This window comes from Podarcis cretensis, assembly GCF_951804945.1.
Source record: "Podarcis cretensis genome assembly, chromosome: 12".
NCBI lineage: Eukaryota > Metazoa > Chordata > Lepidosauria > Squamata > Lacertidae > Podarcis > Podarcis cretensis.
The window spans coordinates 20,032,458-20,058,118 of record NC_137181.1 but is presented as its reverse complement, the minus strand read 5'-3'; the positions used below and the strand labels follow the sequence as shown (position 1 = coordinate 20,058,118).

Genomic DNA, 25,661 nt, shown 5'->3' with positions numbered 1-25,661 from the left:
GCCAGTCCCAGAGCTGACAAGAAGAACCTGGGATGCTGCCTTATACCAAGTCAGATTTTTTGCCTACCTAGCTCAATATTGTCTACACTGACTGGGAGTGACTTTCTAGTTTCAGGCAGCAGATATTACCATCCCATGTTAGAGACACTGGAGATTGAACCAGGAACATTCTGCATACAAATCAATGAGCTGTGACCCTTCGTCAAACCTCATACAATGTTAGGCTGTTTTCAGGTATAATGGGGAAAGCAGCAGCTTTGGCTCTTGCAGATCCTGATGTGCCCCTCCATGCCTCTAGCTGGCCCTCAGGATTTTTTAACTTAAAATAAAACAGAAACTTATTCCTCCAATTTAATTGACTCTTATAAACCTTGATTTCAACTCCCGTTCCATTCTTTTCCTGGTTTCCTATCTCAAATCTTTTCAAACTGCATTTTCTTACTCTACTAAATTATTTTTATTACTATACTGTCCCATTTTGTCACATCTATTGCTGAGCATTTTTTCAATGTTACACTTATTTTCTTGTTACAGTATTTTTCCACAAAATCTGTATATAATGCCCAGCCCTCTTTAATTTTTTTTTAATTGTCTTTATTTCTTAATCTGTTTGTCATGCTGGCAAATTCTATATAATCCATTATTTTAAGGTGCCATTCTTCTCGTGATGTTACTGCACCTGTTCTCCACTTTTCTGCTACCAAAGTTCAGGCAGATGTAGTCGCATACATCCATAATGTAGTGTGATTTTTTTGGTATTTCTGTTGTCATTATTCCCAGAAGGAAAGCTTCTGGGTTTTTAGGAAATGTTATTTTAAACTTTTTCTTAAGTTAGTTATAAATCATCTCCCAGAATTCTTTTATTAATCTGCAAGACCACTATGAATGATAAAATATTCCAGTTGTTTCCTTACATTTCCAACATAAGTCACGTTTAGATCTAAACATTTTAGCTAGTTTATTTGGAGTCAAGTACCACCTGTGGATCATTTTTAAACAGTTCTTGTTTAGTGTGTAACTAGTGGTGAATTTTAAATTTGTTTTCCACAAATGTTCCCACAGGTTTAAATCAATATTATGACCCACAGCCTGTGCCCATTTGATCATAGATGATTTTACAAATTCTTCTTTCGCTTCCCAATCAAGTAACACCCTATACATTTTAGATAAATTTTTAGCTCTGGATCTTAGGTTGTTTTTTCCCCAAATTGTAATAGTTTTTCTGCGAATTCCAATTGCTTGTTGTTGTTTAGTCGTTTAGTCGTGTCTGACTCTTCATGACCCAATGAACCAGAGCACGCTCCAATTGCTTATCTATCTTAAATTTTGAATTGATCTGATGATAATTTAACCAGTCCAATACAAATTCTTTGATCTCTTCAATTTTCTTTATTTTGGGCTCTTCTTCTGAAATTCAATATAGGTACCCGTGTTATCACTCATATTATTATTTTTTACTTGTCTCAGCTTCTATTGGGGATAACCACCTTGGTGTTTTGTTTTCTAGTAGGTTTTTGTATTTTTCCCATACCCTAATTAAGTTTTTTCTAATGACATGATGTTTTTACATATTCCCACTTTACCATACCAGATACAGGCATGCCAGCCGTGTTTGACATCGTGACCCTCCAAATCTAGCAACTGTGTATTTTCTAGCAATATCCAGTCTTTTATCCAACACCAGCTGGCAGCTTCAAAATACGATTCCAAATCTGGGAGTGCAAAACCTGCTCTGTCTTTTATAGCAACAAGAATCTTATATTTTTATCCTAGGTTTCTTCCCTCTCCATATAAACTTAGACAGATCCTTTTGCCAATCTTTAGACATTGTGTGTCATTAAGTATTGGGATTGTTTTAAATAAGAATAGCATTTTTGGGAGGTATCAAGCCTATATATAAGGAACAACGGGCAAACATTAGAAATAACATCGGGTCAGAAAAATGCAATATGATGAAAGGAACAAGACAAGGGTACCCACTCTCTGTTATTATTCTTACCTTAGAAATTCTATTGCAAAGTATTAGGAATAATGATAAAATTAGAGGAATAAAGTGGGCGAGCAAAGTTACAAAACAAAAGCTTCTGCAGATGTTATTGTCTTAACTTTGGAACAACTTCGAGAAAGTACATTAGAGTTATTAAAAGAAATAACTGAATTTGGAGAATTGGCAGGTCTCAAAATAAACAAAGATAAAACCAAAATGTTAGTTAAGAACATGGATAAACAAGCTAAAAAGAAATTAAGGGAAATTGCCGGCTGGAAAATAGAGAAAAAAGTGAAGTATTTAGGAGTGTGGCTATTGACAAAAAATCATAATATCTACAAAGACAACTACATGAGAGCTTGGAAAGAATTTTTTTTAAAAAAGATTTAGATATATAGGGCAGAATGCAATTATCATTAATGGGGAGAATCTCAGCGATAAAAATGAACACTGGCCCTCAGGATTTTCATCAGGCCCCACGCCTCACTGACCCTGCCTCACAACTCTTCTGAGTATATTTGCCAGGCTGTCTTCTTGAACCTGTTGGAGAATGAAAAAAGAGGTATATTTGTATGTAGAAACCTCTGACTCTTGCCTATCCAGGAGAGTGGAAAAAGTTCAGCATAGAATCGTGGAGTTGGAAGGGACCCTGAGGATCATCTAGTCCAACCCCCTGCAATGTAGGAATATGCATCTGTCCCATACAGGGATCAAACCTGCAACCTTGGCATTATCAGCACCACGGTCTACCCAACTGAGCTATCCAGGCTCAACAAAATGAAAAACTCCAGGTACATGGAGGCGAAAGGAAAATTGACCACAACAGTTTCTTCCCCACCTGCTCTCACAGGTGAGTGGTTTGGGTAGTTTCACAGTTGGGGTAGGAGCAATACATGTGTGTGTGAAAACATGTAGACCCTGCTCTTACATGAACATTACGCTGGTCTCCCAATTACTGATCAGGTCTGTGCCTGATGAGCTTTAAAATGGTTTCCAATCCATATATGGTAAACTGCATGGGACAAAAATGTTTCTTCCTTAAAATGACAGAAGAGACAACACCTGGACAAAAGGTTTGGCCTGATGCATCCTTGCAGTAAATTTTTGTCATTTTGCTTCTGGATCCCTGGAGCAAGGGAGGAAAACTGCACCCTTGTACTTATGTTTTTTCCTTACTGAAAACCTGGAGGGCCAGATTAGGAAAAAGTCTAAATGCCGCTAGTGCAAAGGATGACTCCACAATTTTCAAGCCTCACGTAATGCTCCCAGGTTGACTTTGCCAGAGCATACTCCTGTCGGTGGAATGTTCTGTGACACTCTGGCACACACCCTGCAACAAAAACCATTTATTAGTGACTACCATCGACTCTGCAGAATAATTTGCTGCCCTGATTAGAGCCAAAATCTTTTGTTTTACTTGCGCTGCAAAGAACTGAATTATCTCACTTCGATTATTTGCCTAGATAATGGTTATGCATAGCTTGTTAATGGATTATTCCAAAGCCGTGGCTTCAACTATCAGTATTAACTTTACCATTTTAAGGAATTGCTATTGCTGAACATGAACATGTTCCGATGCAGTGCTGTTTGGGGTAGCAAGTAGTTTTACAACTTCAGTAGCTCTTTCCAAAATATTTTGCCAGTGCTGCATCTCAGATGAGATTACTTCTGTGCTTCAGCTATCAAGGCTTACATTTGTCTTATCAAGCACTTTCAAGATTCCAGTTTGTATGGTAACTCCTTGTCAGTGTTGAGTTGCCCATGTAAGATTAGCTGATTTTTTGCTCCAGACGAACCAAATTCTGTAGATAATTAAAAAAATTAAAAGAATATGCAAAAGCAACCAGAACTGTACATTTGTATTATTATTTGTATTATAATAATCATGTAAGATTTGTTTTCATTCCCTTTCCTAATGACTGCCAAAATAAAATCCTCATTTTTCACAACTGTTGCACACTAGTCAATGTCTTCACGGAGCTATTCACCATGACCCCTGGATCATTCACTGCCAGATCAGACCCCATCACTATATAATGTGAATTTCTTTTTTGCTCCAATGTGCCTCACTTTACACATGTGTACATTGAACCACATTTGGAATTTTTTTGCTCATTCACCCAGTTTGAAGAGATTGTTTTGCAGCTCTTCATAATCCTTTTGTTCTTCCTTTTTTTCTTTTTAGCACCCTGAATAATATGGTGTCATCAGAAAACTTGGCTACGCTATTCCTGAACAAGTTAAAAAGCACCAGTTTCAATACATGTCCTTGAGTAGCAATGGGTGATTCTGCCAATTCTGGTTTTCTCTCAGTTTCTCATTTTTCCAATCAAGTTCAGTTCTCCACATTTCAGTTTGCAAGCTTTTTGTTGGTTGTTTTTTTTTTAAAAAAACCCCATAAAAATTTATCAGCAATTTAGTGCAAATTAATCCAAATATACACATTTATCTATGTAGTTTTCCCTAACATATGCATTTTTGCAGAGCAGTTTCCCTTAATATAATGTATTTTTATATGTTTATCATCACTTACGGTTTTTTATACAGACTGCCCCAAACCTTCCATCAATGTAAAGGTAAAGGGACCCCTGACCATTAGGTCCAGTCGTGGCCGACTCTGGGGTTGCGGCGCTCATCTCGCTTTATTGGCCAAGGGAGCCAGTGTACAGCTTCCGGGTCATGTGGCCAGCATGACTAAGCCGCTTCTGGCAAACCAGAGCAGTGCACAGAAACGCCGTTTACCTTCCCACCACTTTGCACTTTGACGTGCTTTCAAACTGCTAGGTTGGCAGGAGCAGGGACCAAGCAACAGGAGCTCACCCCATCGCGGGGATTCGAACCGCCGACCTTCTGATTGGTAAGTCCTAGGCTCTGTGGTTTAACCCACAGCACCACCCGCATCCCTCCATCAATGTGGTTGGCTTTAAAAGAAGATTAGATAAATTCATGGAGGACATGTTTGCCGGGGGCTGCTAGCCACAATGGCTGTGCTCAGCCTCCACATTTGACACCTGAGGCAAACCACATCATGGCGTCCCCTGCCAGGGAAGAAGAAGTGAGTGAAGATCTACATCAGGAATAAGGAGGGAGAATAAAGATCTACATCAAGATCTGTTGTTTTGGTGGTTGCTGCCGCCTGAGGCGCTCGCCTCCCCTTGCCTCATGAGTGAGCCACCCCTGGGAGGCAGTATCCTTCTGAATACCAGTTGCTGGAAATCACAGAAATGCCCTTGTGCTTGGGTGCTGCTTGATGCTTGGCATCTACCTTCTAGCCTTTTTAAAAAGTCCCGTAAGGTAATAATTATGCAAATCATCCTATGGTAACACCTAGGCTTAAGTACATGACAAGTAAATCCCTGCCAGTAATCTGGGAAGGAGGCGGAGGTAGCAATTAGACAAGCAGGTGAAACTGTATTGTAGAACTGGAGGAGGAACGGCGCTCTAATGCACAGCTTTCTAAGCAGTACAACTCCTCTGTTATAATCCACCTGAGGAACTGAACCTCATTCTCCTGTTGCCCAGTTCAATGCAGGCTTACTAAGAAATAAGTCTTTTTCTTCTTCAATGGGACAATTCACTTCAACTCATAAGTATGTGTTCAATTGCAGCAATCTGTTTAAGACACTTGTTATTCTAGGCCAGAAGTCCAATGCTTAGTTTCCCGCAGCAATCAGGCATGAAGGCAACAACCAGTCTTCTTCATCTCATGTTCAGAAATATACTCCAAGGGGCTTCAAATCATGTGTGATAAAGTTGTTCTGTTGTGAATGCTTGTTGGGTCAGAAGCCTTCAGCAGATGTCAGCAATAGTCGAGCAGTTAATAATCTGGGACCTGGGGTGGTGCTGCTTTTCATTTTTCTGGAAGCTGTGTGTAGACTACTTTGTAGAAATCAAATCAGATTATTTATTTTTGCTGGTAGCAGCCAATTTAAAGATTACACATCATTGGTGTTATGCCAAGCTGAAATGGTTGCAAGTTGTCGTGGGGGACCAATAACATCCCCTACCCACCAAAAAACTCTTTGAGAAGAACTTGTTACCAAGGTATATTTGTCATTTTGAGTGAGGTTGTGTGATGCACACATGGCTTGGAGTTGTTTCTTCCTCATGGACAGTGTTAACATTGAACAAGCATCTAGCATTTTGTTTTCTCTTTTGGCATTGTTTGTATGAAGAGCATTTGTATGTCTCTGATGAAAGATTAATTACAAAAAAGTACACTGTGTAGACAGGTGCATGTTGCTATTCTCATATTCAACTCAAGATTCTGTATTCCACTAATGACTGGGTGTGAGATGGCACAGGCTGCACTGTGAAGTGGAAAGGAGGCATGCAGAACAGCCCCTCATAACTATCACCGTTCCGGAGCCCCGTTCACATCCTGAAGCGAACGTAACAAGCGATGGCGCGTCTGCGCATGTCACGTTTTGCTGCTTCCCTCGCATGCGCGTGACGTCATTTTGAGTGTCTGTGCATGCACGAGCGGCGAAACCCATAAGTAACGCGCTCTGTTACTTCCGGGTTGCCGCGGAGCGCAACTCAAATGCACTCAACCCAAAGCACATACAACCCGAGGTATGCCTGTAATGCACTTTTTAAACATACTGCAATTGTTTCTTATTTTTTGCATTTAACTGTTCTGTAAGGCAAGGCTGGCTTAAGGGTGGTATATAAATATTTTAAATATATAAAGAAATTATTCAAAACCATAGGGTATAAGGCCATTTTGCACCCTGTTGCTATGCATGCTTACTCAGAAGTAAGCTGCACTTACATCAATGGGACTTGCTCCCAAATAAATGGGCATACGACATTTGGAGATGTCCACCAGTATTTGAAGATACTTGACCAGTCATGTTAGGAGGCAATCATCTGACGGGTCAGCTGAGCACTATTGCAATTCATGGTTATTTTCCTGTTCATTGTCAACTAACTGTACCAAATCTCAAGTCAGGTTGGCCATTCAGAACCAGTGATGTTCCCATGTGTCTGCTTTCTCCTTCCTTTTCACCAAAGCAGCTCCGGTTTCTCCTCACTTCCACTAACATTTATTGGAGGGGGGGGGTAGAGCCTTTTCAGTGGTGGCTCCTTGCATGCACAAGTTTTTCTCTTCTACTGAACTGCATCTGGCCCCAGTTTAGGCAGCTGGCAAAGAAACACATTTTTTTCTGCAGGTATTTGGAAGAGAGACCTGATCAGATGAGAGGGTGTCAGACTAGCACCTAGGAGACCAGGGTTCCAATTCCCACTCAGCCATGAAGGTCACTGGGTGACCTCGGGCCAGACACTGCCTCTCAACCTAACCCGCCTTATGAGGTTGTTGTGGGAATTAAATGAGAGGGTAAACTACATACAGGACCTTCAGTACTTTGAAGAAAAAAGGTGGGCTTTACAAATGCAATCAATCAATCAATCAATCAATCGGCTGCTACTGCAGCTCTTAATAAATGGCCACTCTGTGCATTTTTATGAGTTGTGAATTTTAAAGATTGCATTATTTTATAACCTTCTGTATTCTTTTCATCTTACTTCTCACTTTGTTGTAAACCGCCTTGTTGTCACTTTTCCCCCCAGAAGGGGCGGGCATGATGAATTGTCTAAAACTCTAAATAAATAAGTAAATAATCTACATTAAGCGAGCTAACAGTTCAAACAGAATCCCTGGGAAGGCTCGTGTCGACAATAAAGCCGACCGTGCGTGTCCCCACAATTCAGCAACCCACCAGCAAGTGTACACATGAACGAGCTGCATGGTTCCCCACTCCTGAACTGAAGATGCTTTACCAAGCGCTACCGGTAAAGCCAGGACACAACAACTTATCGCACACACACACGAAAACTTCACACGCACAAAAACACCGTAGGAATGAAACGTGTAAACAACAAATCCACACTTCACCTCCTTCCTCTCTCTCTGCAAGCCTTTTCGTTGCTTCCCTTTAGTTCGCTTTGGGCTGATACGGATGCGCGTGTGCTTGTGCCGTGTACTGATATAAAGCGACAACCAATTGCAATCCGTGATAATGAGGATAATAATAATAATAATAACAGCGCGGCTAGCGGCGCCTCCTCGCCCGGCTCCAGCACTAGGGGCTCACGCGCGCTCGCCCGGCTCCATTGCGCCGGAGGGGCACCGCTCTCGCTCTCTATCCGTGTCGTCCTCTGGGCCCTCCCCTTAGACACCCCACATCCAGAGGCACTTTCCCTCTCTCTCACCCCAAATCCTCCTCCTCCCTCTCCGATCCCATTCCCCGGCCCTCCTCCTGGCGCCCCCTCCGCACCCCGTGCGCGCAACACACGGGTACCTGCGTCTCGCCCAAGCGGGGCGAAGAAGAAACTTTTCCCTCCTGCCGGTTCAAACGTGCTGCCGTAAAGCGGCCGTCTCCCCTGGCAACAAGGTTCCGGCGGCCGAGCACTAGGTGTAGGAAGGTGATGTAAAAAAGTAAAAAAAAAAAAAAGGACATATACACACACGCGCGCACACACATACACAGACACACACATACACCCAACCACCCAGTGTCGTAAACCAGGTCCGGGCGGGGGTGGGGGGGGGGGGAGAGCGGCGAGGGGGAGGGGGGAAGGGAGGGGGGAGGAGGTGACTGGAGCATTTAGACACAAGCGAGAGGATCATGGCGGATGGCCCCAGGTGTAAGCGCAGGAAGCAGGCGAACCCGAGGCGCAATAACGGTCAGTCAGCTCCGCCGGGCAACGGCCCGCGCCGCGCCGGGGACGCTCAGGGGGGACCGGGCCGGGGGTCGGGCGGAGTAAAACGGGGGGGGGGGGAGGAAGAAGAAGAAAGAAGACAGACAGAAGCAGATCCGAGAAGTAGAAAGTAATTTCCCGGGCGCTCCTCGCCGGGAGCCCGGCTCGCCCTGCACCGTTAGATCCGCTACCTGCCCGCCCGCCTGCCTGCCTGCCTCCCTCCCCGCCTCGCGCTCTCCCTCCCCGCCGGGCTGCCTCCTTCTCCGCCTAGCGGTGCCTCCTTCGCCGGCGAGGATCAGCCCTGCCCGGGGACCGTTACACGCCGCCCGCTGCCTCCTCTTTCTCTTCCCCCGTGTCCCACCCTTCATTTTGCCCGGCCGCCGCCCGTCCCCGGCTTCTTTCCCTCAGGAGCGAGAGGGCGAAGCGGAGCCGGGGGGGGGGAGTCTTTCTTTCTTATTTTCCTAGTCACTCCGGTCCCTTCTCTTGGGGGGGGGGGGGGGAAGAGAGAGAGGAAGGCCGCGCCTTCGACCTTATAACGGGGCCCCCCCTCACCTCAACTTGGAAACTTATTACCTGAGCTGAGGCGGGTCTCGCCGGCCTCCGAGGAGAAGGGGCGCCCCCTCCGACCCCGCTCCCCAAACTTTTTGTTTCGGGGGGGGGGACTTTGCTATTGCGGAGGGAGAGGGGGTCACTTCCCCTCCTCTCTCTCCTCCCCTCGCGCTGGGGAAAGTCCCCGAGGGAAGCGCGGCGCTCCCCCCCCCCCGCCTCCAATCTTCGCGATCCCCCCATAGTTTGTTGTTGTTGTTTTGGGATGGTGGGGGGTGGGTGGTGCGCTAAGGCTCATAGTTTGGAGTGGGGGGGGGGGGAGAGAGAGAGAGATCCAGAGGAAACTGCGTGTAACTCCCGAACTACCTGCTTGCCAGACACGCAACAAAAACGTCGAGGGCAGGATGACTGTAATGGGGACTTCGTTCTCTGGCGTGTGGCGTGTTTTGGCCCCGGCTGGGGAAGAAGCGGGGGGAAAGCGGGAGGCGAGGGGAAGCACTGTTGCTTGCTGCAGTGTGTATTGATTTTCTTTTTTTCCCATTTTTTTACAAGGGAAACGCACCACATGCGCACCCCTGAGATTGCCCTGGAAAGGGACCCCCTCCTTTTCTCTGCCCCTCCTCCTCTGCCTTCTATGTATTGCTCCCCCCTCTTCTCTCTCCCCCCCCCCGCTACTTTCGCCTCCGCCTCTTTTAGTGCCTGCAGTGCATGTTGATTTATCTCCGTAGCCATTGAACATATTGTTTCTCCTCCCACACCCCCGCCAACCTCCAGATCTTGGCAGAAGTGTTGGAAGTGTTTCTGTGAGGTTGGGTGGGTGTTTTTCTTCCCCTTCTCCCCTCCTTTATCAACGTGATTGGGGTGCGGGGGGGGAAGAGAGAGAGAGCAAAAGGAAGGCTTTCTTTCTGTGTGGGTTGGGGAGGGGACGTGAATCAGCCAAGTTTCTCTTTCTCGCCCTCTTCTTGGATTTCGAGGTACCTGTTTGTATCATAATCATAATAATGGGTGGTAACGGTTTGTCCGCTGCGCCCCCTCCCCGCCTTTCTTCGCTGGCTAGGAACAACTGCTACAGCCTATATAAGGAATGACGCTTACTTTTCAGATTTAAGGGCTGTCTCTCTCTCCCCCCCCCCTTTATGCATACGTATTACTTTGAAATGAGTTGAAACCTGCGTTGAAAAGTGGGGGAATAAATACTGAAAACTTATGTTGTTGGATTTTTCTTATGTATTCTATTAAAAAATAATAATAACGGGAAAACTGATGACTTCTTAGGATGTAAAACGGGAGGTTTTGTAACCTTTCTTGGCAGTTTTTTTTTTTTAAGCTTTCGTTTGGCATTTCCTGTATACGGTTATGGATTGAAGGGTTCTAGTGGTTGGTCCGAGATCATGACGTTTTGGACAGGATTTTTTTTTTTTTTTAATATCTCCGAGAAGGAATTATGGTTTCCCCGGGTGAGAGGGCGCTACGACTTCTGATACTTAACGTGAAACACGCACATAAACATTGGCCTTCTAATCGACTAACTAGTTGATCGGGTGGTTCTGAACTAGTAGCTCCCTGCTCTGTATGGGGTGGGTTTATTTATAGCAAGTATCAGGATATATACGGGATATTGTAATGCTAATTTCCTGTTTTAGAGCACGCATTTGTGTGGTCTGTTTAATGTTGAGGCAATATTAAAGGTAAGTTTGCAAAGTGCTCCTCTCTCCTTACCTTATTTAAAATGTTAATGATAGAGAAAGGGGGCTTTTCTTGTTGCTGACGACATGTGTGTGACATGGGAGTCTGAACCACCCAGTCTCCGGGCAGGAGCTGTAAACATGTTTACCTGAGCAAGGAAGAAAATGGATTTTCTCTTAAAGATACGCTTAATTGGAATATTATACTTGTAAAGCATATTAGTAGATGCCTTGAGAGACTGCCTGAAAACCTTCCTTTTGAAATCAACCAGGGAAGAGGGGGAAGAGGGATTTTGACGGCTGCAGCAAATGGCAACTTGTGCAGGTAGGGAAAAAATGGTGTGTGAGGTTTCTCTAGCATGCATGTCAGCGCTCCTGACTGCTGCTCTTGTTCTCAAGGGAGATATTTATTTACCATGCTTGCTGTCAGTGTTGTTCCTTTGTGCTTAATATTAGAAAAATAGATTTGAGGCTGTTTAGCACAAACCATTTCGTCTGCAGCATGCATGACTCGTAGAAAACAAAAGGTGCGTGGGATATAATGCTATTCCAGGTATCTTTTCATTTTTCATTATTTCGGTTAAAATCGTCACCCCAGTGTTTTCAGGTTCTGAAGGAAAGCCTTTGATTTATTATTGAGTGGTTCTGATTATACTATAATCTTTTAACACATAAAGAATAACTTGAACTGCTCTACATTAACCATCACTGGGTAGGCGAGATAATAGATGCCGGATAATAGAGATTTCTCAGCAGTAGGTTCCTGTTTGACTTGCAAATGTTTACCGATCAGAATTGCCAGGGAAAGTTAACCCTTAAACCTTTCCCACAAATGGACAATTGAAATTATTTCTATATCAAATCTCTTCCATGAAGATGGTGTTGATTTCATGCCTTTCAAAGATAGGTACCATGTCTTCCTGCTAATCCTGTGTAATATTTTTCCTGTCTCCAGTCTTAAGGAGGACAGACTATGATAAACTGATTTCCAGCAATGTGATTTTTACTTAGTTGTAACACCAGATTAAGTACCGCTGCTGTCTTAATGGAGTAGTGTAAACCTTTTTAAAACGGTATAATTTTTTTAAAGGACTTACTTTTTGATTCCACTGCCTTTGGCTCTTATTAAACTATACATTGATCAACTACCTTTTCTTTTCCCCCTCCCCCCTTAACAGTATAAAGGTGTATTATCTTTGTGCGCCAATGTAGGTATACCTGAGGTATGTGCCATTTTTAATCTCTAAATGTAATCACTGCACTGCCCTCTCATTTGACAGTTGCAGTATTTGAATTCCAAGATGTGTGGACTTAAACATGAATATTTGCCACTAGAAATCTGAACTTGAGTCAGAAAATCTGCTCAAATGGAGCAGCTTTTTTTTTTTTTTTTTTTGCACAGGAGCTGTCATGTCTAGTCTAGGCAAATACAGAAACGCCATCTGAGCTAATACAAATAAATCTATTAATTTCATATAAAAGTGTCCTGAACTATTTAGTGGTCTGTCAGTCTGTCAGTATTACACTGTATAGTTTTGCTTCTGCTCTCTGTTGTGTTCTTGAAGTTTGCAAATAAAGAGATCTATGCAAATCACTTCATTAATCTAAAATGGCTACTGGTTGTTATATTTAAATGGTACAGCTTACTTTGGACTGATTATAGCACTTGCTTATTTCAGGTATTTATTTCTCAGCTTTCTATGTCTTAGGTCCTCAAGGTGGATTTAGTACATGTTTGAATAAAGTTGTTTACTGTGTCAGTAGGACTGGGCTGTCCTAAGAACTGCCTGATGTCTACTCAGGTTCTGGCTGCCTTGGCCTTAAAGGCAAAGAGCAATCAATTTCCAGATGAACCTGCCTCCCCAACCAAATCTAGGAGCATATGATGTAACAATGGCTAGGTCAATTGTGGTTTGCCACAGAGTTCTTCATGGCCATGGCTGGCTTTGTCTGAATATATATACCTTTTATTTGTAACATTCCTAAATACTTTCCCACAATATATGGTCCTTCTGGATTGTTCAAAGTACTTTATTTCCATTCTCTCATCTATAACCCCTGTGTAAGATACTATCTCCATTTTGCAAGTTGGGTTGGGGCTGAGAGTAACAGCTTAGATGTTATGTTTTGGGGAAAAACATTAAGGAGTGAGACATGGAAGTGTATAAAGATATACCTGGTGAGGAGAAGATAAGTTTTTCTCAATGTCTCGTAATATTAGAATCTAGAATCGTCCAGTGAAGCTGAATGGTGGGAGAATCAGTTTAAATGAAAAGGATGTACCAGTTCACACAACACATACAGTGGAACCTCTACTTACAACCATAATCTGTTCTGGAGGTCCGGTCATAACTAGAAACATACATAACTAGAGGCACACTTTTCCATAGAAAGTAATGGAAAAGTGAATTGATCCGTTCTAGACTATGAAAAAGACCCCCTAAAACAGCAATTTAACACGGATTTTACTGTCCAGCGAGACCATAGATCTATAAAATGAAGGCAGTAATCAATGTAGGTAAAGGTAAAGGGACCCCTGACCATTAGGTCCAGTCATGACCGACTCTGGGGTTGCGGCGCTCATCTCGCTTTATTGGTCAAGGGAGCCGGCGTACAGCTTCCGGGTCATGTGGCCAGCATGACTAAGCCACTTCTGGCGAACCAGAGCAGTGCATGAAAATGCCATTTACCTTCCCGCCAGAGCGGTACCTGTTTATCTACTTGCACTTTGACATGCTTTCAAACTGCTAGGTTGGCAGGAACAGGGACCGAGCAACAGGAGCTCACCCCATCATGGGGATTCGAACCGCCAACCTTCTGATCGGCAAGTCCTAGGCTCTGTGGTTTAACCCACAGCGCCACCCGCGTCCCAAATAATCAATGTACTTTACTATAAAATAAATAAGACAGTGTTGTAGATGAAAAAAACTAACTTTTTTTTTCTTACATACACTGAGGGTGGGTAGGCTTACCTGGCTACATGCTGGGTGTGGGGCAAGGGTCAGTAAAGAGCTGATTCACTTCAGCCAGGGTCACTTTTTTTTCTTGCCCGGCCAGGTTCTTCTCTGGACTTCCTCAGGTTAGTTCCTCGGTGGGGTTTGGGGCTGCAGTGAACCCTGCTGTGCTTCTTGCAGGCGGCACCTCTTCCACAGCTTCAGGGGTGGGATGGGGGCCCTCTCCTGGGCAGCAGAAGCCTCAGCGCTGCTCCGCAGCTGGCCAGGCGAGCTCTGGGCTGCCAGGAAGGCCTCTGTTCTTATCTAGAGGAAAGTTCATAAGTCAAAGCACCTACTGAAGGTCGTAACTGGAATCATACGTAAGTAGAACCATATGTAAGTCGAGGTTCCACTGTAGTTAAATAATGAAATTCCCTACTGTGTACGATAAGGCTACCAGTGGCTACTTGTCGTGATGGCTATGTACTACCTCCAGCTGAGTACCAGTGACGGGAGAAGGCCATTGTCCTGCTGTGCTGCTTGTAGGCTTCCCATAGGGATATTGTTTGCCACTATGGAAAATGGGATACTGGACTAGATAGGCCTCTGAGCTCATCCAGCAGTCCTGCTCTTGTGTTCTAGTGCTACCTAGTAAGCTAATGGCTATGGTGAGATTTGGACTTCCTGCTGCACACTAGTTGCTGCACTATATGAACCCCTACAATGATACTGGTATTTTTTCCAGAGTGTTCAGAGAGTGTCAGCAGTAAAACTGTCATTATAGGCTTTTGTTTGGTCACATACAACTTGGCTGCATTCCGAGATAACCCTGAACCATGATTTAGCATTATGAGAACAAACCTCAGGATTTCATGCTCTCTTCTCCCCTCTCCTCTAGGGTGTCTATGAGGGAAAGCAAAAACTTCCATATTGCAGTGTAATGCACTATCCGAAGCAAAGAGTGGTTACTCTTCTTAACTATAGCTAATTGCCACAAATCAACTTCAAACCATAGTTTATGAAGCTGTCTTGTTTCACCTAACCGTAGTTAAGATTAACCACAGCTTCTCCAGGTATGGATAACATAGCAGCATATGAACAATTTAAACCAAAAGCAAAAGCTTCTGGACTTGTGACTGTAGTGTGTTGGGGACAATGCAAACCCAAGGGTAGCTCAGCAACAAAATGCTAAATATTATTTAGGGCAGGGCTGCTAACTTCCAGATGTTGTTGAACTCTAGTTCTCATCAGCTTTAGCAAGCATAGCCAGGAGATATTTGAAAATCTAAATGCCCATTTCACTGAAGAAAAGCTGGCAATGTTCAGAACCACCCTGCCTCCCAAACAGGTAAAAATCTACATGTGCTCCAGAACAAACAAAACACGTAGAAAAGCAGGCAGCTCTCTCTCAAAGCAGCCAAGCCCCAAATGAAAAAGGAAAAAAAAAAAAACCTTATAAATTGGGAGGGATAGGGGCCTTGGTGGGCATCAAGCAGATGTCCAAGGGTGTTTTGGTGTCCATGGGTGCTATTTAGGGGGTCCTAGTTGTATATGTTAAAATATTTTATGCTGCATTTTCTCACTGGCCTTGGGCAAATTATCACAACCTTGATTCCCTATATGAAAGTAAGATGACTAGGGCAGATGCACTTATTGCCGTGTGTAGCACAAATCCCTTATTTGCCAAAGTTTTTTTATCTGACCTTTCTGCAGCTAGTAACAGAAATGAGATAACAAGAATATATTAATAGCCTAGCCAATAGCACTCTGCTGATTTAGTAAAACAAACAAACAAACCTGTAAGCCACCCAGCAGAGTAACTATGATTTCAGCAGCAATAAATATGCCAAATGGCAGCCATAAATGCTCACCGAAACCGTGATGTCTTGCCCTGTACCTAAAAACAGAAAGGGTGGGTGACAAGCAATCCTGCCAAGGCAGCCTGTTTCAAAGCTGTGGTAGGCCGTCTCCAGCATCACCAGCTGCAGCACTGCCAATGGAGCAGAGCCCCAACCGTGGAGCTTAATGTATGGGTGAGCTCATACAGGCAAATTCATCCTTTAGATATTCTGGTCTCAAACAATTAGGACCTAAAAGGGAGAAACCATAACTAATTGAATCACAAGTAAATGTGCATAATGTGTTTGTGTTTTGATATACTGTATTAATCTGTAGAGCTCACCCCGCCGCGGGGATTCGAATAGTCGGCGGTTCAAATCCCCGCGGTGGGGTGAGCTCCCGTCTTTCGGTCCCAGCTCCTGCCCACCTAGCAGTTCGAAAGCACCTCTAAGAGCAAGTAGATAAATAGGGACCGCTTTATAGCGGGAAGGTAAACGGCGCTGGTGCTGGCTCGCCAGATGCAGCTTCGTCACGCTGGCCACGTGACCCGGAAGTGTCTCTGGACAGCGCTGGCTCCCGGCCTCTTAAGTGAGATGAGCGCACAACCCTAGAGTCGGACACGATTGGCCCGTACGGGCAGGGGTACCTTTACCTTTATACTGTAGTAATAATCAACTGTTGAATAAGAGAAGGATGGCTCACTCTGGCCAAAAGTCTAAACTTTTGCTTTGGGGATGACTCCCCCTGCCACATCCTTCCGCCAGCTTCACCTCCCCCCCCCCCCATGCACTTGAGCTACAGGTTCCCCACCCCTGCTCGCGACATAAAAGTTGCTATAGTTATCCTCTGAATCATAAATTACTATTCCCCTAGGGTTTGAACTGTATCGCCAACAGGTGACTCCTCTGGGTAATGATTGTTTTTAAAAAGAAAATTGCACTACTGTAATGCATTAGCTCTCTGCAGAATGCAAATATTTAAATGTTACACAGCATCATACATTCAACATTGATGTACGCTCATGACTAGTAAACAATGCCGCAATTTAGTAGATAGCCAAGTTTATATATAGCCAGCTGTAAAAATACTCTTAATAAATGCATTAAGCAAATAATTGCTTGTTGGCAGGTGTTAGTGCCGCTTGACATCCATTTTTGTTATTTTCTTGTGCTTCTTTTTTCATAAATGTTGTGAAAAACATGATACCTGTGGTAACTTGAAAATCTCTAGCATAGTAAAGATATCCACATAGCAAGCTAGTCAACAGTTTCCATGGAAATACTATCCTAAAGTTTTAGATCGTGATGAAACACTGTGTTTTGTAATTAAGGTTTTTGATTTAAGTTGGTTATTTGTACTTTGTGTCTGATAGAGTAGCTTTAAGAATACCAGTACACCCATGGGTATCCACAGCAAACCCTATGTATGCCAGTCTAGAGCTTATTGGAAGTATGTTGGGGAAAGGGCAAGATACAAATTTAGGTCATTAGTCTTAAAGTGCTCAACTAGGCAAAACTCTTGTCAGTGACTTCAGTGATGTTCTGTGAAGATAAGGTTTCAGTCTCAAAATAACCATTCTGAGAACTTAATAGGAAGAAAGATGTTTAAGACAATATCATTCTGGACAGCATCGGTAAAACACAGCACTCTTTTTGCAAAATAGTACGAGTGGTGAAGTGATGCACAGGAAGTTGAGTCCTAGCAAGAGGAAATGATCAGTCTCTGCTGTTTTGGTTGTCTAGTGTGCTGACCACAGTGCCATGTGACACAATCATGATTTTTAAAATTGGTTATTGTACAAATTAGTACCCTACTTCATTGTCAGAAACTTTTGAAACTTGGTGTACACCAAGATAAAACATAATAACATACCAAGTGACATATTGATAATGGGGCCATTGTTCTCTGACATCTTCAAGCATCCAGCTGCTACTGGATCAGGCAGGTGCAAATGCACAGGTCAATATTCTAATTCTATGCAATCTGTTAAGGCACACAAACTCATCTATAGTAAGCTATTGGAAGGCTTCGAATAAGGAAATGCTGGTTGTGCCAGTAAACTAAAGCACACTCTACTTTGCTGCCATCAAATGATTGGTGATGATGTCTTCTTAGGTTGTTATTTTTTTAAGGTCACTTGGCTAGAATTGTTCAATAGTTAGCAGCCATATACAGTGCTATTTTTCTAGAAAAAGAGGTGCTGGAGCTCACTATGAACTTCTCTTAGAATGGCAATGGCTCCTACCTGAGAGGCGCCAGAGCTGAGCTCTCTGGAAAAAAAGCCCTGGCCATACATATTGTGAAGACCTGTATACTAAACAATTTTTCCTGAAAGTTCTTTGTTCCACATCTCTGGCATTGCCATTCTTTTTAAGATGGTGAAATAATCTCTGTGAGACAGAACTCAGAACTTTTATAGTGATAATTCAAATGACCTTATTGTAATTAAGTTAATTTTACAGTATTAAAAAAAATGTGATGATTACATATGTTCTGGGAATATTTTTCCAGGCTGCTTAATTGCATGTCTCTTTCAATAGTGCATTTGTAGGTTGTGATAGTTCAATGTTGTGTTCTGGTTGTATCACTCTCTGTTAGGATTGTAAGAAGGACTAGGAGTATGAAGATGGCTTTATGCTCTCTCTCCTCCTATTCCGTTATTAGTTACCCATATTCACTCCAAGTGATGCAATTGAAAAGTTAAGTGTGGTAACTGAATCAGAGGTTGTTGCTGTTGTTATATTTATACCCCATCTGGCTGGGGTATAAATATAACAACATCAAACATGTTTTTATTAAAATAAAAACTCTTTAAAATACTGCTAGTGCATAGATCCTATGGAGGAAGCCAAAACACCTTGGTTTTGTGTCACAGGATATTTTGGGGACATTTGTGTAGATTACTTGCCTGCTTTGGAACTTGGGGAAGGAGAACTGTAAAAGACAACCAAGAAGTGGAAACTTTGTCTGCAGCATGGTGGGTACAGCTGCAGCTTGTCCGGTAATAACTCATCTGCATCAGGTTATGCAAAAACAGGTGGGGTCTGTTATGGGTCTGTTACGTCACTAGTTTTTAGCTAAGGTTGCCCAAGAACTGCTCCCCTGAGATCTACCATGTTCCTTTGCTGGGCAGGAGGAACTAGGCCTCTCCCACTGCTTAATAGGGAGCAAATCCTTCTGAGCTTGATGAAGTGGAATGCTGAGTAATGCATGTACTGTATTATTATTATTATTATTATTATTATTATTATTATTATTATTATTAGCATGTACTGTATCTTTTGTAAGTTGCTTTGAGAGTTTGTTTAGCCAAAAAGCAGTTACTGTATTAATGTATCTTTGTCCATGAGGCTGGTACCTCTTACCCATAGCTGTCAACTTTCAGATTTGAAAATAAGGGATTAGCAGCCTCACCTGTCCCGGGGACAGTCTACGGGATATCTAACAATCCAGGGAAGCAGTGGGAAACGGCACTGGAATAAGGGAATTTCCCACCAAAAAAGGGAAGGTTGACAGTTATGCTCTTACCTCTTTTGACAACCCCTTCCCCATAATTTGCTTCTGTATTTGAGGGGCAGGGAGTTCACCGTTTTAATCCCTATATTGATTGAGTTTGCCCATTATGGCAGATCAAATCTAGTACTGGTGTTTTTGGCAAGTGAAGGGGACAGAAATGTGTGGTACCTGTTCTTCCTTGGGGAGCAAAGGGGTATATAACTGGTATATCAACTGCCCAGAGTAGCTGGGGCAACCTAGTCAGATGGGTGGCATATAAATAATAAAATTATTGTTGTTATTATTACTGTCACAGGAGGAAGTGGATGGGTTGAATAATCTCATTGTGTTTCCTCTCTACCCTTTCTTTTTTGTTGTTCATTGTTTGCTTTCAAACTGTTGTTTAGGATATTTCCAAGGAAGTTTGTATATGTAAGAATTACCACGAAGGAATGCAACCTCTCAGACAGCACTGCTGAACACACACACACTAATCAGCAAAAAATGAATGGGGATTTTTATACACTTTGCACCAGTACTAACCATTCTATGAAGAGGTTTGACACAGGCCTATTTGGACTAACTACTATGCTCTCTGCAGAACAGCTACTGCTTATCTGGCTCATGCTTAGCTAAGGATGGTAACTAAGGAAAGGTGCTTCTGGTCTGGTTGCCTGGGCTTAAGACTACACAAAATGAAGAATGACCAGGAGTAAAGTTAACATTTAAAAAAAACAAAACACCTTGCTTCTATGGGGGGAAACTTTTCTTGCAGAAATTTCAGTTATGCTGAGTCACTTTATTTCTGCTCTTTGAAAATGGCCAAAGATTTATTCATACTTACAATTCAGTTTAAAATTTCAAAAATAAAAATTAAAAAAATCTCAGGTGTTTAATAAAAGCACTGTAAAATACAATAGGTCAACTTGCCAGTGCAAGGGCCTAGCTGTCTTTCTCTCTTGCTAGCTGCATGTTGGCTGGCTGAAAGTGGACCATGTCTGAGTGGCAGCTGAATCCAGCAGACCAACAGAAATATTGTGCAGTGTGTGCTGCTCTGTTGTCTTTGGGTTTAATAGAAGATTGTTCTGCTATACAGAATCTTCTCTTCTCAAATGGAAAAGCAATGTCACATGGGATGACTGTTTACATCCACTGAAATTTGAGCTTGAAATGGAGTGGAGGAGTGAATAGATAACTCCTTAAAACATATTCCATGTTCCAGTATGGCTGGGCTGCTGTATTATAAAACCACTACTCATAACTTCCTGTTTCCATAACTTCAAGATCTATGACCAGTTGCAACAGGTGGAGAAGTTATTTAAATATCCTACATGCATTCTATCTTGCATGAAAATAGGATGTTAAGTATCATAGACTATCAGAAATATAGTCAATACCAGGGTTCATCAGCCTTTCTGAGCCAGCTGGCACATTTTGAATTTTGAGAAAGTGCTGTTGGCGCCAATTACAAAATAGCTGCAATGGGTATAACATTTCTGTTTGGAATGGAAGGATTGGTAGCTGTCCAGTCCTAGCATCCAGTGAAATGTGGACATGTTTGATGGGACATGTTCAGTGTACAAGAAGCTGAGCCGAGTGCAAACGCAAACTGAGCAGAAAGAAGAACTAACCATATTATTATTTACTGAGGCCTTTCGCTGGTGGGTGCATCGATTACCACAGGTGCCATGTTGGTGACCCTTAATACTGTTACTTTAAAATATGTGTAAACTTGCTGTAAAACAAAATGGTGGCAGTGCTAAACAGTTTTATATCTAGCAAAATACCCCTCTCTCCAAGTTACGGTACATTTCATTGCTCCTTTGTGGAAAGGTGTGAAACATATTTGTAAGGCGGTAGTTGGAGAGAAAGGAGAAGAGATCCGTGTTGCCAAGCAAGCCCCAGGTTGACATTTCCCCTCATGATCTACTCACTACTAGTTAGAGGGGATTGAATGTTGACAGAGAAGCGCACTGCATTACAGTGGTACCTCGGGTTAAGTACTTAATTCATTCCGGAGGTCCGTTCTTAACCTGAAACTGTTCTTAACCTGAAGCACTACTTTAGCTAATGGGGCCTCCCACTGTCACCACGCCACCGGAGCACGATTTCTGTTCTCATCCTGAAGCAAAGTTCTTAACCCGAGGTACTATTTCTGGGTTAGCGGAGTCTGTAACCTGAAGCGTATGTAACCCGAGGTACCACTGTACTGCCAATGTGATATGCTTTCAGTTGCTCATCTCCTTTCTGTCCCAGCTATCCACATGGAGTTTTACATAACGAGAATTAAACTAGGGTGAAAGTATTGCACTGAGCCCTGGCAAGCAATGAAATAAAATAGCTCACTAGACAGGATACCTTGCCCTGTTAGCTGTGCAGTGGAATCACATCCCCTCTTATTTTCCCCTCATCCCAATTCAGAGTAAGAGCAATGGGAGAAGCTCACTTTCCATCAGAAATTCACCACATAGCCAAATCCGGCTATATGATGGAAGGGTGTGCATATAAAACAAATAATAATGTAACTGGAAACTATAAATATATGGTGCCACCACAGCATATCAGGTATGTGAAGTGGTGTAAAGAGATCACTGTTAGGATTTTCCTCCCAGGCCTGTTTGCACCTCTTGAAAGCCTACATTCCATGATAAGCTTTCACAACTGGATAAATAGATTGGGTCTCCCTGCAGTTACAGAAGCCTAGTGCAGCTGCTGGTATAGTCTCCATCCACTTGCCAGCTCCAATCATGGGGCTGAGGTGGCCATGGTTTTGCATTTTTCTGCAGTGGCATTTGGTAGTGTCTTGGGATTCTGATTTTGGCACAGGATTCTCCGACTTGCCCTCCAGCCCTGGGTCTCTTCCCTAGGGCTGCCATTCGTCTGGATATTTCTGGGCATTACCAGGATTTCAAAGACAGGAGGGATTTCGGAAAGGCGGTGCCAACAACTTTCAGTGTGCCCTGGTTTTTACTTTTTTGAAATATGGCAGCCCTAGTCTTCCCTGTGGCTGAACTGTGCTTTTGAGCACTGCACAACTGAGAGGACAGTTCCCTCCCCTGCCTGGTTTCAAGTTGGAAGCTTGGGACCCCTAATCGCCCTCTCGCTCTCCCCCAAAAGCAATTTAAATACTCTCTGGAAAGTGGAATTGTGAATCACTGATGGTCAGCCTCTGAACCATCTTTGGGGCAGAAGAATATTTTAGTGTAAATTATTTTGTGTATATTATTCAATTCATGCACCCCACCTTTTCCCAGGAGCCCAGTGTGGCTAACTATAATAGTCCAGCATTCAAGAAAAGTAGAAGCACAGTGCAAAACCTAACAATAATAATAATGTTACCTTATACAAATGGTGTCACTCCCATTTTGCTCCAGAGACCTACTAGAACAAATTAGTCTTAAGGTGCCACTGTGCAAGGGACAATCTGATCTCTACAGAACAGGGCGCGCCCAGCTGAGGAATTGCTGTCTCTTGTGAACAAAATTTCACAGGCAGGGCCTTCCCTACAGATCACAAACCATGGCTTGGCTGGTACTGGGAAGATGCTCTTTCAGCTACTTGTATCCTAAGCTGTTGAGCTGGGTTTAATAGTACAAGCACCTTGAATTGGATCTGACAGTTATATTGTCATATGCTGAATTAAGTCTCTTTTTGACACTGTATGTTTGTGTGTGTGTGTATTTAGAATCTATTATATTATTGTGATTGTAATTTGTTTTAAACTGTTTTTAATGTTGTGTTTTAAATTGTTGCGACCCGTCCTGAGACCATATGGGTAATCCAATCAATCATAATCATATATTAAGTAGATGACCTAACCTAGTCATCAGATGTACTCTATTTTTTTTAAATGATATTTATTAAAATTTAACAATAAAAACATACACAAACAAAAAACAAAAATAAACAAGTATAATTTCCATCCTTATTTTCTTGAACCTAATTTCCCCGACCTCCTCACACCTCCCCCTTCTGTATTCCAATTTCATTATCTAATCAGCAAATCCCTTCCCTTACTTCCCATATTTTTAAATAATTTTATTCTTTTTCCATAATCAACACCCCTGAAAACCACCTAGTTTTTAAACCCATGTCAATTCTAACCTTCATTAATTTTATAATGTTTATTAAGATAGTCTTTAAATTTATTCCAATCTTCTTCCACTGTCTCTTTCTCCTGGTCTCAAATTCTGCCAGTCATCTCTGCCAGTCCCATGTAGTCTGTCATCTTCATCTGCCATTCTTCCAGAGTGGGTAGATCTGGTGTCTTCCAATACTTTGCAATAAGTATCCTTGCTGCTGTTGTACATCAGATGTACTCTAAGGATGCTATGGGAATAAAATTTTGAATCTGGTACTCCTTGCTAATGACCAGAACATATTTGAAACAGGCAAGCATCAAGGTTAGAATTATTTATTCCAAATGTATCCATTTAGACTGATGGATGGTGGAGTCAGATTCCTGAAAGTCATTAATAGGAAGCTATACAAAAGGTAGCAGCTGGAATTGGGTGGCTTCAGGAATGTTTGCTCAATAAAACTCGTACTGTTCTGCCAGAAAAGGATGAATATTAGTAAGTCATTGAGCACATAATAAACTCTGCACTGCCTGTATACACCAAGATCTCTCAAAAAACTACTTTATCAGAACAAATTGCTTGTCAGTGTTGGTTTACTTAAAACACCTTTTTCAAAAATCTGGCATTTCTAGCACAACTAGTGTCCATGACCTTTAGTGGCCTTAGATTAACTAGTTGAGAATTTGAAACACTCTGACTTATTAATTACCAAGGTAATGAAAGGGAGGAGAGGAATTACAAATGAGAGGCCACTGAAGACTCTTTAAAAACAGCTTATGTTAAAACAATTAGTTATTACACATGTTTGCATCTATGCCAATATGAATAGTTGAGATCTGCATTTGTAAAGTGCCAACCCAATATCCTCCACAAAAGAGGGTTTTTGTTTTGTTTTGTCTTTTTTAGACTGTCAGGAATGATCAATTGCAGCATTTGGGAACAATTCCAATTGCAGTCAGGCTGCAGTACAGCAACTCCCTGATCTGAAAGCTGTGATTAATATGTGAAGTTCCTGCATTAGTGGAATCCTCCTTTTATTTTACATTCACTTTGAGCACCACTCCATGCGCACATCCCCTCTGAAGTGAATATGAAAACCTCTGGTCGCAGGGCATCCTCTTGGAACTCTGGATTGAACTGCAGTCTGTTGTGTGAACTGAACAAATTCTATATTTTCTTTCATTTCTAGACTTATTTGGACAGCAAAAAACTTCTCTCCAGTTCAGCACCTCAGGGGTTTGCTTCAATCATTCTTGAGAGTCAGCTTTGGTTTCTGTGCATAGTTCGAGATCATTATTTCTGGCATGACCTACTAAGATGTATCCACTTCCTCTTTTTAGACTCTAAAGCATTAGTAGTTATATCATTAAAAGCAAGAATCTCTGGCATTTTTGTAAACTTAGTAATAACAGGACTGAGCTGAGTGATGCCACTAGACTGGATCAAAACTAATTTCTTATGAAAAACAATTTTAAGCTCTTGAAAGATATCATTTTGCGTATTGCACAGAACTCATCAACGGAGGCAATTGGACATTTTATTCTGGCATGAGACCAGTGCAGTTTTTTGACAGCTACTGCAATTTTTATATTTCAGATTTCATCATAATATTTAACATACAGTACTGCCAAAGAGACTTTTACAGTCATAACAAAAATAGAAGGGACTAATTGCAAAAAATAAAATCCTCATCTTTTGTTTAATAACTTTTTGTTTTGCTGCTATTTAATATTTATCATGTGGGACACAGGTGGCGCTGTGGGTTAAAGCCTCAGCGCCTAGGACTTGCCGATCGAAAGGTCGGCGGTTCGAATCCCTGCAGCGGGGTGCGCTCCCGCTGCTCGGTCCCAGCGCCTGCCAACCTAGCAGTTCGAAAGCACCTCCGGGTGCAAGTAGATAAATAGGGACCGCTTACCAGCGGGAAGGTAAACGGCGTTTCCGTGTGCGACTCTGGCTCGCCAGAGCAGCGATGTCACGCTGGCCACGTGACCCGGAAGTGTCTCCGGACAGCGCTGGCCCCTGGCCTCTTAAGTGAGATGGGCGCACAACCCCAGAGTCTGTCAAGACTGGCCCGTATGGGCAGGGGTACCTTTACCTTACCTAATATTTATCATGCATATATAACATATTTCCAGTATGGCCTTTCTGATATTTCTGTGTTAGACATTCAGTAAATTTAAATATTCATAGCTCTGACTCTCTAAAGATCTTTCAAAATGTGCTGCTACTATTTTGGCGGGGGGGGAGGATTTCTCTTATGTTTTATACACTAATCTTCCGTGCCAAGTTGCTTGTTCCCACATATTGATTGATGGTAACTGTTGGGTTTTCTATTAATTAGCAATCAATATTCCAGCTGCAGCTAATATTTCCTACCATCTTTATTTTATTT

General features: G+C 42.5%; 2 protein-coding genes across 3 annotated transcripts in view; one reads left to right on the top strand and one right to left on the bottom strand.

Annotated features, from left to right (window-relative positions):
* The window catches only part of LOC307199291 (uncharacterized protein), a 216,809-nt gene extending 207,236 nt beyond the window's left edge, over window positions 1-9,573 (bottom strand). The window contains exon 1 of the mRNA XM_079947103.1: window positions 9,266-9,573. The gene's annotated coding sequence lies outside the window, so the exon portion shown is untranslated. The remainder of the gene's footprint in view (window positions 1-9,265) is intronic.
* Window positions 8,557-25,661, top strand: part of ZEB1 (zinc finger E-box binding homeobox 1) — a 76,136-nt gene continuing 59,031 nt past the window's right edge. Inside the window, exon 1 of one of the 2 annotated variants that reach the window (XM_079996418.1) lies at window positions 8,557-8,677. In XM_079996418.1, the coding sequence (XP_079852544.1) occupies window positions 8,620-8,677 (58 nt within the window). In that variant the 5' untranslated portion in view covers window positions 8,557-8,619. Of the gene's footprint in view, window positions 8,678-11,028; window positions 11,249-25,661 lie in introns of those variants that run through there. The other variant, XM_079996419.1, reaches the window with a different exon arrangement.